The 13185-nt window shown below is 34.3% G+C and overlaps 1 protein-coding gene across 2 annotated transcripts in view; it reads right to left on the bottom strand.

The window, feature by feature from the left end:
* Positions 1 to 456: 456 nt before the first annotated feature.
* The window catches only part of LOC149804758 (N-alpha-acetyltransferase 40-like), a 34375-nt gene continuing 21646 nt past the window's right edge, over positions 457 to 13185 (bottom strand). For both annotated transcript variants that reach the window (XM_089944039.1, XM_089944048.1), the window contains exons 8-9: positions 7123 to 7200; positions 457 to 4784 (exon numbers count right to left, since the gene is read on the bottom strand). In XM_089944039.1, coding sequence (XP_089800165.1) covers positions 4607 to 4784; positions 7123 to 7200 — 256 coding nt within the window. In that variant the 3' untranslated portion in view covers positions 457 to 4606. The remainder of the gene's footprint in view (positions 4785 to 7122; positions 7201 to 13185) is intronic.

Genomic DNA, 13185 nt, shown 5'->3' with positions numbered 1-13185 from the left:
AAAGGGACTGTTAGTATAGTGCAGTCCTTTTCATGGGCAAGTAAATAGACATGGAAAGTAAGCGATCTTTTCCATTTCTTTCTTCCTTTATGGAAAATGTAATATTTTTTGCATGATTCTGCACCTCTGTAATGATAGAGTCAAATGAACTATTTTCACTGTAGGAGTGACCGTTTTCCATATTGACATTCAGTGGTAAGGATTTGATTTCAAAATCTGTTTTGTTTTTCAAGGCATATAACCTTTATGTTCATAATATTCCATTTACTACTCCATCAAAGTGACCTATTATGAATAACTCACTGACATGCAAGTCAAAAGCATTCTTACAGGTGACTTAAGATTTTCAGGTTGTTAATTAAAGTTCAGTATAAAGACTGTTGCCTCATACTCCCAATCCCTCCCCTTTTCCCTAATATTGAATTGGAGGTGGACATAAAAGATAAAAGCTTGATAGAAAATGTACACTTCATTTTATTGAAAATATTTAATGAAATCTTAAACCGTGATTGACTACACACTGAAAAATGAAAAATGTAAGTAATATAAAATGTTCACGCTGCTAAGCTCCATGCCCTCTTTCAAAATGAATGAACCGATCACTAATAAGCATCGATGCAGACTAATTTGAAAAGTTTTATAAAATAAATACTGAAGAAAATATATAATTTTTTTTTAATAAGAACATTTTATACTGCTTTTGAAAACCCTATTTATTTAATCACTAACATACATAAAACACATCATGACAGTTTTTAACCCATGATTCCTGACTATAGTACAATCACAGTGCATAGATCTACAATTAGTAACAACAAATGTTACAACTTCCTCTTTCTTGTAAATACAGATTATTCTGCCAAGACAGCACAAATTTCAAAACTTAAAATTGGCATTTGTGGGGTATCAATTTTCTTGGAATTGTAGGTTGCTATAAACCATAAATGTAACATCCAAATTAACTATTAACCATACATCCCAATCTGAGGTTTATTGACTAATGTATGTACACGTCATTTTGCAAAACCAATAAAATTTATAGCCAAGAAACATATATTACAGTACATAGAAAATGGCATTTTTGAATTGTGTACATGTCTTTATAATCAAATGCAAATGCATTGAAAGATAAAATCAATATATATATCATCACTTGTGTATGGATTCATTCCTGCAAAAATACTTCATCCAAATCAAACGTGTTACAGTCTGTTCCATTAAAAAATACATGGGAAACGGGGAAGGCACATTCAAAGTGAGTTACTCAACCACAGATGCAGTTTAGAATTTTCTTGTCACTTTAATATGAACTCTGTGAAATCAAAGTACACTGGCATGTATTTTTGGAAAACTGCTTTCCATGGGTACATGTATGTTTAAATGGAACAGCCTTAAATTTCTTTCAAAATTTCAAATTTTTAAAAATTTGTTCTAACCAGCTATGGCTGATGAAACTAGTAAATTCACCGAGTACTGTCTCCTACCTACCATGGTGGGGTCATAAAATTTCACAATCATGAAAGTTTTTTGTTTCTCAAGCTTTATAAGCATCAAAAGTTCAGAAATGGGGTTTAATAGCAGAATTCTTCATTTATGACCATGGAAATAATACCTTGTCTGATACACAAAATGCATAAATCTGAAAAGTATATCTGGTTCATCCATGTATTTCAAAGAGTTTTAATATAATAAAGCAGAAACATACATATATATCAAGTTGCATCACATCTCAGACAACTCTAAAGTTATAAACTGGGAAACAAAATGCTGAGCCATGAAGACAGTACCCCCAATGTAGTATGCAACACACATTCTATTGATGATGTGCAAGTACAAGTTTCAGTCCTTAATCTCAAATGACTTTAAAGTTATACAGAATGGAAAATAGGATTGATCGATGAATGAAGTGCTGATACTGTCCTCCATTTTTCTTCAAAAATAATGAAAAAATTGTGAAATGTTGGTATAGATGAATAATTTCTGGAAGAATTTACTGTCCCATTACAAAATATTTTTTAACCGAAAGAATATTCAGAATTCAAATTAATCAATGCAGAAACATAATTGAAACACATTTTTCCTTTTCTCAAATTAAACTATTTTTTCGTCATATCATTATGGAGTACATGACATGTTTTTATCACATACTCGATTTTTTAAAATTTCATTCCAATTAACATTGTTACTATCATTTCACTGGTGTTATTGCTACTTCTGTTTGTAAGAAGTGAATAAACTTCTAGATTACTGATATTGCAATGGCAAAACCAGGATGGCATGTAAGATAGTGCGATGCCATAAAACTGTACCTAACTGAAAATCACAATAGGTGAATAACCTGTCATTCTCCCCGTATCCATTTTCCATCATGGTTCCAATATGTCATTTCAACCAAAGATTTTGTCATGGTCCTGATATCATGCCATTTCAACATCATGGTCCTCATCATTTCAACCCGAGCCATTAACAGTCATGGTCCCGATCTGATGTCATTTCAGTCATGGTCCCAATTATTTGTCATTTCAACCTGAGACATGTACCATCATGGTCCTGTTCTGATGTCATTTCAACCCAAGCCATTTACAATTATGGTCCCAATATGACGTCATTTCAACCAGAGAAATTTACCATCGAGGTCCTCATGAGATGTAATTTCAACTCCAGCCATGGTCCCAATATGATGTCATTTCAACCTGAGACATTTACCATCATGATCCTGATATGTCATTTCAACCCAAGACATTTTAGAACATATCAATACGCTATGCACCAGTGCTGACACACATTTCATGCCATCCTCTCAAAATTATTGTTAAATAAAATAAAATTTGACCTTGTTCAAAGTCTTATCCCTTTGAAGGACAACTTTTCCGTATGAGTCATGTAACTAAAACAATCGGATAATTACCACCTTGCTCATTCCTTAACTACGGTACAGGGCCTGATTGCTGGTGCACAAGTAAAATTGTTATGGCTGTTTCATTCTTGACACTGTCACATGATCCATCTGAGATGTGAGAGTACAAGTTACAGATCACTATCAGCTTGAAATGTGTAACATGTATTACTTCCAAGTCTGCAAATCCTTATGGCAACAGATGTGAAATCATTCATCGCAAAGCTAGCTCCATGCAGAGTTCAGCTGCGGAGTTTGCTAACGCAGGTTCCAATAACAGTATCTGTCCAATGAAGAAATAAAGAAGATCCAAAGAAAGAGTCCTGGTTTTAACAATGAATGTAAGATTACCCCTCCTTAGATGGATATTGTTGGATTGAACTGTAAAACATCCATATTGCCACCTTTAGGTTTAATTTGCAATTGGTAGGGTGAGATTATGTATATTTGAAACTACATGATGATTTTTAGGATTTTAAAATCTATAACTTCTATAAATTTTGTTGTAATTGTAGTTGCTGCTGCTCTTTTCTGTAACATACACGTCAGGAACAACTTCATGAATTAAAATCACACCTCCTACATGAGATACTTGCAGTTTTACAGTTTAGATTATGAGTATATACAAAAAGAATTCATTCAATGTGATCAGTAAATCTTAACTTCATGTCCATAGTTCCAATGAATTTCCATCAATCCAAAGTAAGAAAAGCAGCAACAACAAAAAATAAACTTTATGACACTACTTTGCTCTAACCCTAATGTTATCAAAAATGTATGGGAAGATGTCTGGAGGAACAAGTAAATTGGGCACAATTCTGACATGTTAATGTGTGGAAAAGCTAAGCAGGGCACAATTCTGACATGTTTTAATGTGTGGAAAAACTAAGCAGGGCACAATTCTGTCTGGTGTTGTGTGGTGGAAAAGCTAAGCAGGGCACAATTCTGTCTGGTGTTGATGTGTGGTGGAAAAGCTAAGCAGGGCACAATTCTGTCATGTTGATGTGTGAAGGAAAAACTAAACAGGGCACAATACTGTCATGTGTTGATGTGTGGAGGAAAAACTAAACAGGGCACAATACTGTCATGTGTTGATGTGTGAAGGAAAAACTAAATAGGGCACAATACTGTCATGTGTTGATGTGTGGAGGAAAAACTAAACAGGGCACAATTCTGTCTTGTGTTGATGTGTGGAAGAAAAACAAAAAAGGGCACAATTCTGTCATGTATTGATGCATATCCATGATATATATACAATGATATATCTTTTTAATTTTGGAAAGATTAATGAGTGAAACGACAAAATTACAAACATCCACCCTAAATTTGACAAATATATCCTTTTGCCATCTCAACTAAGATGCTGTGTTGTGGTTGCATCTCATTATCTCTCCCTGAAGAAAATCAGTACTCTGGAAAACTGCAACTTCCACTGTCATGCATGTCTTAATTGTTTATGGAAGAAACTGGAAGGATGAGAACTCACTGCCAAATACTCTTTCTCTAATTATTGTCTTGGCACAACCCACAATATCAAAGAAATATGTCATTTTTTTAATGTGCTTTGGCAAAAAAATGTGAATGTGACAATTAAATAATGCATGTGAAAACAACTCAGTTCTGTCTCTCTTTCCCTCTCTCTCTCTCCATTTCCATTTTTCCATTAACAACTAGAATACAGATAAAATCTTGATATGTTTATCTTGTTCATTAACAGCAACAACCTTCACTGTGGCAGTGTCCATTGGTTACATTTCCCTCTGTACCAGAAGCACCATGAGAATTTGTAGCAGATGATTTCTTGGGTTGTATTGTCTTGCTTAGAATCCAATAGCAATAACCCTCATCAAAAACAGGATCATCTGGGGAAATTTCATCAACCTCGTACCTGAAACAAAGCACAAATTTGAAAGACCTTGTTGCAAGGATGCTTTTGGCTATTTTTGGTTTCTGAGGCCATACTGGATGGCAGATTGACACCATATGTCTAAACCTGAAATGCCTTGATGGCAGAAGATGTTTGAAACGTTGTTTTTGTGAAAATGCTGTTGAAACAGTTTTCAATGGCTACCATATTTTAATGTGCATTGGAATTATCTATATAGAAAGAATGCTATCTGTAAAATTTGGTTTAAACTGGTCAAGTAGTTTTTGAGAAAATTTTGATGAATGACAGATAAGAAACAAGAGACCAACAGATAGCAGGCCATACCTGTATATTTTTTTTTCTTCAAGTTATTAATGTAAGATGGTCTTGGTGCATCTGAACTTACAACTAATGCACTGGGGTGAATACAAAATGTAGAACAACTAAGGAAATACACAAGCAACAACATTAGTGTAGTAATGCTTTATAAAGGTTTTGATACAAACTTTTTCAACAGATTACCAATGACATAATTTAAATTAGGGTCCTGCTCAAAGAAGTTGGCAGAGCTCTGATAATTGCATGTACTGATAAAACCGTCAATGAGTGATTTATATCATTTCCTGACATTGACAAGATTTATGTCCCCTGACTGCCTGGCAGGACTTGACTATGGTCTCTGCAACATAACTTTACTAAGGAATACTCGATACTGAGGACACCTTGAATGATCGAACATTCTATGTCACTATTTAGATGAGTTATGGCCCCTTAAGACCCATCTCCTAACTTTTCTAAATAGATGTTCTTCTTTTTGAGGCCTTGCCAGGCAAACTGTTGATAGAAGGGCCATTTTCAATGCACCTATCACTAATAGCTCATCATTTTGCATGAACAAGCAATGATCAGAAAATTATCCCAAATATTATATATATATGAGTTCTAGTAAGAGTTGCAAAATGCAATACATATAGTATATCTGAATATGGGTTTATGTTCAAAATGTTAAAAACATGTACAATATTGAACCTGACGTTGGGTTTTATGCTCAATGTACATGCAAGATAATAAACCCAAGTACTGGTTTTATGCTCAATGTGCATGCAAGATAATAAACCTGAGTACTGGTTTTACGTTCAATGTGCAACATACAAGAGATAATAAACCTGAGTACTGGTTTTATGTTCAATGTGCAAGATAACAAACCCAAGTACTGGTTTTATGCTCATAACATGAAACATGTATATTTTACTAGTGGATGGTTTTTTATGCTCAGAATGTGAAACGTAATGAACCTGCGTTTTGAGTTTTAATTTTAGAAGTAAAACTTAATCATATTTGACCCAAGTTTGGATATTATGCAAAGAGTGAAACATGTACAAGATTGAAACTGAGTTTTGATTTTATGCTCACAATGTTAAATATGTATGATTCTGAACCTAAGTCAGGAGTTTTAGCTCAGAACGTTTTTATAATACTGTCTAATGTGAACTTAAAACTGAATATTTATGGATTTCCATCTTGCTACATTTAGCAAGTAATACACAATAAAATTTGTTTGGCTTGGTTTGGTTTAGTTTGGTTTAGTTTAATACCATTATCAGCACATGATAAAGCTATACATGATAGCCTGAACATTTGGATCATACACAGTTGCTATAAATAGAAAATTAGGTGTGTATATGTGATTTGGATTTTTAAAATATCTTTTAAAAAAATTCAGTCATATTGCTACAATGTCTGCTGTGTCACAGTTTATAGTGATGTCTAGCACTGAAGAATAATGCTGGAGACATGTAGCATCATGACCCATCCAGTCACATTATCTTGACACCAGGCTGACCAGTCCTAACACTAACGTCTTAATGCTGAGTGCCAAGCAATGCAGATGCTAGCATCTTTATATAAGTATTTGGTATGACTCTGCTGGGGTTCGAACCAGCAACCTCCCGCATCCAAGGCTGATGCTCTAACTACTTAGGCCACCAAAGCAGACAGAAAATTAGGAAAGCACATTTTAGATCTATGATACACAATTTAGCTCTTCCACTATATTTTTGCATCAATCCTTTTAATATTCTTATATTTTTATGATGAATGGAATTAAAGGGATGATAACATAAATGACAAACACAACTTTGTGTTGCTTTATTTTTATACTTTTGATGTACCAGAAAAGCAAAATCCATATACAGACAAGTGTAAGATGTAATTCAATGAAAAAAAGCATAACGATTACACCAAATTTGCTATGGTTGACATGATGTTTCATCCATTCCAAATTTTTTTAGCCATGTAGATTAAGATGGATTTATAAACCTCCCAAAAATTGTCTAATGTAACTGACTGCAATTCTTACTTAAGTCCTTTCCTGAAGAAATCCACACTATCTGTATTGTGCTTAAAAGTTGTCATCATCACCTTCTTCATTTCAGTTCTGTAAAGAAAGAAGCTGAATTAGTAGACTTCAACTGGGACTTTTTAAATGTTATTAATCAGCCTGGTCCAAGCCAGTCTCCATAATTCATCTTGAAAAAGTCAGGGAAAGTTTTGGTGTGACATCATTTCAACCAGATATGTGCACACACTGAAATTTGATTGCTCTATGAGCACATATACATTTTTAAATATTTTTAACTCTGGTAACGCTGGTCACAGGAAGGCCTTTTCCTCCTACCCTAATATGTATGACAGCTACTGATAAAGCTGGTCACAGGAAGGCCTTTAACCTCCTACCCTAATATGTATGACAGCTACTGGCAAGGTCCTACACCTTGTCAGACCAAGACAGCAAAGTGGACACCCATCTGTCCATATGCAACTTGTGCAAGAATGACAGGTGGTGCATGTATCTCATGGGGTCTTCTTATGCCTACATTCCCCTCCTCCCCTGTTTAGACATAGTTCCCACAAAGAAAGACTGAAAACAAGAATAATACATTATAACATGAATCTGAAATGCACAAGTACTTCTAAGGTCATGCAATGTATTGACAATACTTACCCATCTCCATAGCAATAAAGATCTTGAATGAGTGGTGCAAGACCTGTAGTCATAACAATCATGGAGTTTTGTTTTTGTTCTTTGTGGGGTTCAATAAAAAATTTCAGCACATGATAGGCTGTACATGGTAGTCAGTATAACTGATAGAGGAAGAACATGGGAAACAAGACCAGGAAGAACAACCCATGGAAAGGTAACGACAAGCTTTATTATATACCATGCTGGCTAAGCCAAGACTTGAACCTACACAAACTGAGGTGAGATGTCATGGATCTGTAAGACAAAAATATGTTTGTTTCCTATTGCACTCATTTTACAATTAAGGCAAGCAGGTAGTTTTAACATTATATTTATTATATTGATTAGTATATATAATGTACTAAGTGCTTCTAAGTACTGTAGTACTGGGCAAAAAAGGCTTAATTAGGTGCACAAATCAATTTTTAATTTTTTTTTACCATGTGGGAAAAAAGTGCTAGGGTTGGCAATAAGAAATTGGCGGTCAGTGACCATAAACACACTTTTTTGTGGTGTAAAGGCAAGCATCTAAGACCACTTGAAAAAAAAATCACAAGTAAAAAAGGTGATGCATTGAGGGTATCGCTTCTGGCAATTACAAAAACCCACATCAAAATACCCAATTCGCATTTAGACTCAAGTTGAAAGCAAAATATGTACAGAGCGATGTGGCAAAAAATGCAATGAATAATGTGTCCAGAAAAGACGAGGACTACAGTACATTCATCAGAAACTTAGAACAGACTGAGTCTGTCTTATAGTCTGTATGAGAGATTAATTCATATCATACAGAGAGTAATTTTGTTCCAGAACACTGACAGGTAACATGTTATTGATATAATTAACTTATAATCTGGAACAGCATGCAACATGTTTCAAATTCTGATGTGCAAGTAAAATCTTGTCAATAGTTCATAATTTTATATACAAAGGAAATATCTTGATTTTTTCTTGTTGCCACTGTACTAAACTTTTGATTCTAGGTAATTCACTTTTGCAGATACCTGTAGATACCCAAGTACTTAATTAAGTCACATCATTGAATGTATTCTTAGGTATATTCACCATCATTGGTTTGACAAAAATCAATTGATGCTTGTTTGGGTTACAAGTTGGTTAAGCTAAAAGTTGAAGTTGAGACCTTGACCTTTAAATCAATATCAGAATGCCGACTATCAACTTGTTACTTGGATTGCAACTTAATTACAAAGTTGGTTCAAAACTCACTTGTATTTGTAAAAGTTACTGCATTAATAAGCTCAGTTAAGTAAATAAGAGTAATCTCGGACTCGACTCCTCTATCAATTATGTGTGATTTTTATAACTCCTTGACAAAAATGTGTGGTTATGCAAGGTTTTAGATCTGTTCCATTTCCATTCCAAACCAATTATATATTACAAGAAGTGTATGTCAATACCGTCACTCATGTACACTGATTAGTAACAATATTTTTATGATAGTCATGCAGGATGTCAGATTAATACCCTTTTCTTTCAGAATTAGCTATATACTGCTAATATTACAGTGAAAATCTCATGTTGATAAGACAATCCATTCAGGGGAAGTATACAGATTCTCAAGATGGCCATCAAGGCCAGCCATTTTGGAGGATAGCTCAGCATCAGTGTAATATCGGAAAAACTACATACCATCTATACTTTGCTTATAAGTAGACTCAAACTGCTTGCCACAAAAAATCCAAATCTGCTGTAGCAAGAAACTCCGGCAGATGAAGCCCCATGTTGTTTGTTCTACTGATTACTCTTAACAAACTTTACATTTACTGGGTCTGTGCAGTTTGCAGCTGGTCTCATTTTGTAAAGGAGTATATACAGTATTGCCATATTTTTAAAACTCATTAGCCCCTAGAAATTTTTTTTAGATTTTCACCTGAAATTAATAGGAAACACATTTTAGGGGCTACTTTTGAATACATCCCAATACATCTGCTTCTAAGAGATTTTCAATTAGATTGATATGTAGTTGTGTTAGAAACATTCTTCATTCACTCTTTTGCCTGCGCATGTGCAGAAGGGTAAAAGTTGGAGTTCTTTTGGGGTTTTTGTTGCTTATTGGACCCCATCATCTTTTTTGTCCTGGCCACTTTTTACTCCAAATCCCCAACTTTACCTACTTTTCGCAAAGGTTCACCTGCTGTCTGTGTGCAGTTCAGACTGGTCTGCCTTAGATTTCAGGCCAAAAAGTCTCAACTCTAGACAAAAAAATCAAATTCCAACAACGGGCGAATTTTTGGTGTAAGAAAATCAGGTCTTAAAAAATGTTTTTCCCTCTGTATTTGGTAATGCAAGTAGAAAGTCTAGGTCACCAGGTCATAACCATTGTCCTTTAGGACCAAGTCATAACCATTGTCTTTTAGGACCAAACAGACATCATAAGTCTTGTAGTGAAAACCCATGACAACAATTATGAATAACCATTAATGAGAAGCATCAAAATCTTCAAGATAGTCATCATGGTGGAAATAGATGTCAGATTGGTACCATTTTCATTTAGGACCCATTATACATTTTCACTTAGAACCAATTATAAATTTGCATTTAGGACCAATTATACATTTGCATTTAGGACCAATTAAACATTTGCATTTAGGACCAATTAAACATTTGCATTTAGGACCAATTATACATTTTCATTTAGGACCAATTATACATTTTCATTTAGGATCAATTATACATTTTCACTTTGGACCAATTATACATTTTCGTTTAGGACCAATTATACATTTTCATTTAGGACCAATTATACATTTTCATTTAGGACCAATTATACATTTTCATTTAGGACCAATTATACATCTTTTGGTGCTAATACCATGTCAATATGACTATTTAATTTGGAACAGCAAAACAATATTTTCGAAATGGACATCATGGCAGAGTAGTGATAATCTGGTGCTAATGAGCAGATGCCAGACAACAGGCCGTCATCTGGTCTATGACCAGTAGAGCTAAAAATAGACTAGATCAATCATAGTTGGGGCTTCACAATATGGCATCAATAAAGTAACTAAAACTGAAATAAGAACAAGACAGAGTGCTAGACAATCCTTTATTTACCAAGTGTTAAAATATGAAAATAAAAAGCCACATTCTTTCTTTTGCTTGTATTTTTGGGTTCTTTTTTAAAACTTGCCAATAAAAAAAACCCTCTAACTGGGTTGCTTTTCCACCATACAGTCAAGCACTTGTATATCTTTAAATTTTAAAACTGCAATGAATGTCTGAATTTTTCTGTCCCAATCAAGGACGAATGAAATGCAGTATCTCTATAAACATTTCCAGTACAGACTTGAAACTACCGATATAACAAGGAAATGGACATCAACATACAGCTGATTCTGCAGGATGCCCTGGCATTACTGTCATTAGCATACAAGAGGATCATTCATATGGTATATGCTCATTTATAAATCGAGTCAAACTGCAGACAACAAAGATCCTTATCTGACATAGTATAATGTGCCTGCATACCAGAGTATAGGTTGTTTGTTCAACTTAATACTCCTAACAAACTACACAGACCCAGATCTGCTGGCGCAATATTCATCGTCAGATCTGGGTCTGTGCAGCTTGCAGTACATTAAAAGTAATTACATATGGTATCTGTCAACAAAATGGCATGGATTAAGAACTACTAGATCATTATAAAATGGTAGATCTAATCCTACTACATAACATGTCAACCTGATATGAATGAATGTGTGCATGGAGGGGGGGGGGGAAGAATTGACATCTTAATACCATAGCAAGGAGTGCTGTGTAGATGTTCCCCACAGCATCAAAGTGGAAGCTCAGTTTTCAAAAATATTTCACATACTGTAGTATCATTTATTTTTGTTGGTCTCAATTTTTGTGGTTTTGTAAAACAAAAGAGGCATTTTCGTGGGTACTAAAATTCCTGATTTTGCCTCTCAAAGTTGGCATATTTGTAGGTATTTAATTTCATGGTTTAACCTCTACAAATACCCAAAATAAAGAATACAAAAAGAATAAAACTATGCTGATGCAAACGGCACTTTAATGTTTTAAACAATACTATCAGTATGAGCACAAATCAAAGACCTGGCAAGTTGAATATTTACACAATGTTTTCAACCAAGTAAATAACATCAGTCAAAGCCGATGCAGCCAACAACACTAAAACTAAAACACTAAAACAATATTTCCTTCTCTATGAGCACAAATAAAACACCTGTCAAGATTAATCACTTTTGCCATGTTTTCATTTGAGTGCTCAACATCAAAGGAACCTGATGCAGCCAACAACACTACACCAATCGATTAAAGTATATACGAATGATCTCTTACTTAAACCACTGTCCATCAAGTTGCACCCTCAATACTTTCTGACGATCATGGCATAAACACAGTGGCTTAAGAGTGGTAAAATTCAACTTAGTCCCCCCCCCCCCGGTTCCTAACCCATCATAAACTGCGAACACAGTGCTGGCGCCTACTTTTGATATAATGGCTTTGTCCAAACATTTGTGAAGTGTGAGCTATAATACTCTGCTGTAATTAGTGTATATACATAGTGTTCATTAATAATAGTGTTTCTTGAAATAGCTATAGCATTTTACGAGATTGTTCTTCTTTTGGATTAAAAATGCAGGGAAAAAATTTAAAGCGCTTTCAGAAGGATTTAAATGTTTCAACAACAGTTGTACTCGAATGAACGATCTAATTGAATAAGTATTAAATTTAATTTTCATATACTGTTATTTTGTATCATTATTTTCTTTCATTTTCAGTATTACTATTGTTTGAACACCTTATGATTTTCTCTATTTTCTCTCTATCTTTACTTACCTCACATATCGATTTAAGGCAGTGAGTGTAAAATTACAGCTATCTGATACCTTATCGAACATGTGCATTGAAACAATATAAAATGATTTATAATTCTTGTTTCAAAAGGTTAAAATAAAAAATAAAATAAACACATGTAAAAGCTAATATTGAATTGCCAGATTACAGTATTGACCTTGATTTACCAAATACTAGAAGCTGTGTTAATCTCTAGGAACAAAACACTAAGAAAACGGGGTTGGGTGGGGTGGGTGGGTCATCATCCAAACATGACTCATTTTTCACTGGGGATTTAAATTCCTGGTTTGGTGCAACAACAAAAACCACGAAAATTGGTCCCCCACAAAACCTGATGATACTACAGTAGTTTCCTTATTGGAATATATCGAGGAACAAGCAAGTGGTTGTGCTTTTTAAGATCCATTTGTTTGGATAGAGAAAGTAGCTGAGGAATGTTAAAGTCAGCTGATATAGGGTGCAATTTCTATAACAAAATGAAATGTTTAATCACATTGGATCAGTACCATTTTCATTTTGAGCCAACCTGACATCAGAAGAAGTCTTTTATTT

Source organism: Sinohyriopsis cumingii, chromosome 2 (assembly GCF_028554795.1).
Source record: "Sinohyriopsis cumingii isolate HCF-2022 chromosome 2, ASM2855479v2, whole genome shotgun sequence".
Classification (NCBI taxonomy): Eukaryota; Metazoa; Mollusca; class Bivalvia; order Unionida; family Unionidae; genus Sinohyriopsis; species Sinohyriopsis cumingii.
Note: the sequence above shows the minus strand (reverse complement) of the source record. Positions and strands in the feature narration are given on the sequence as shown.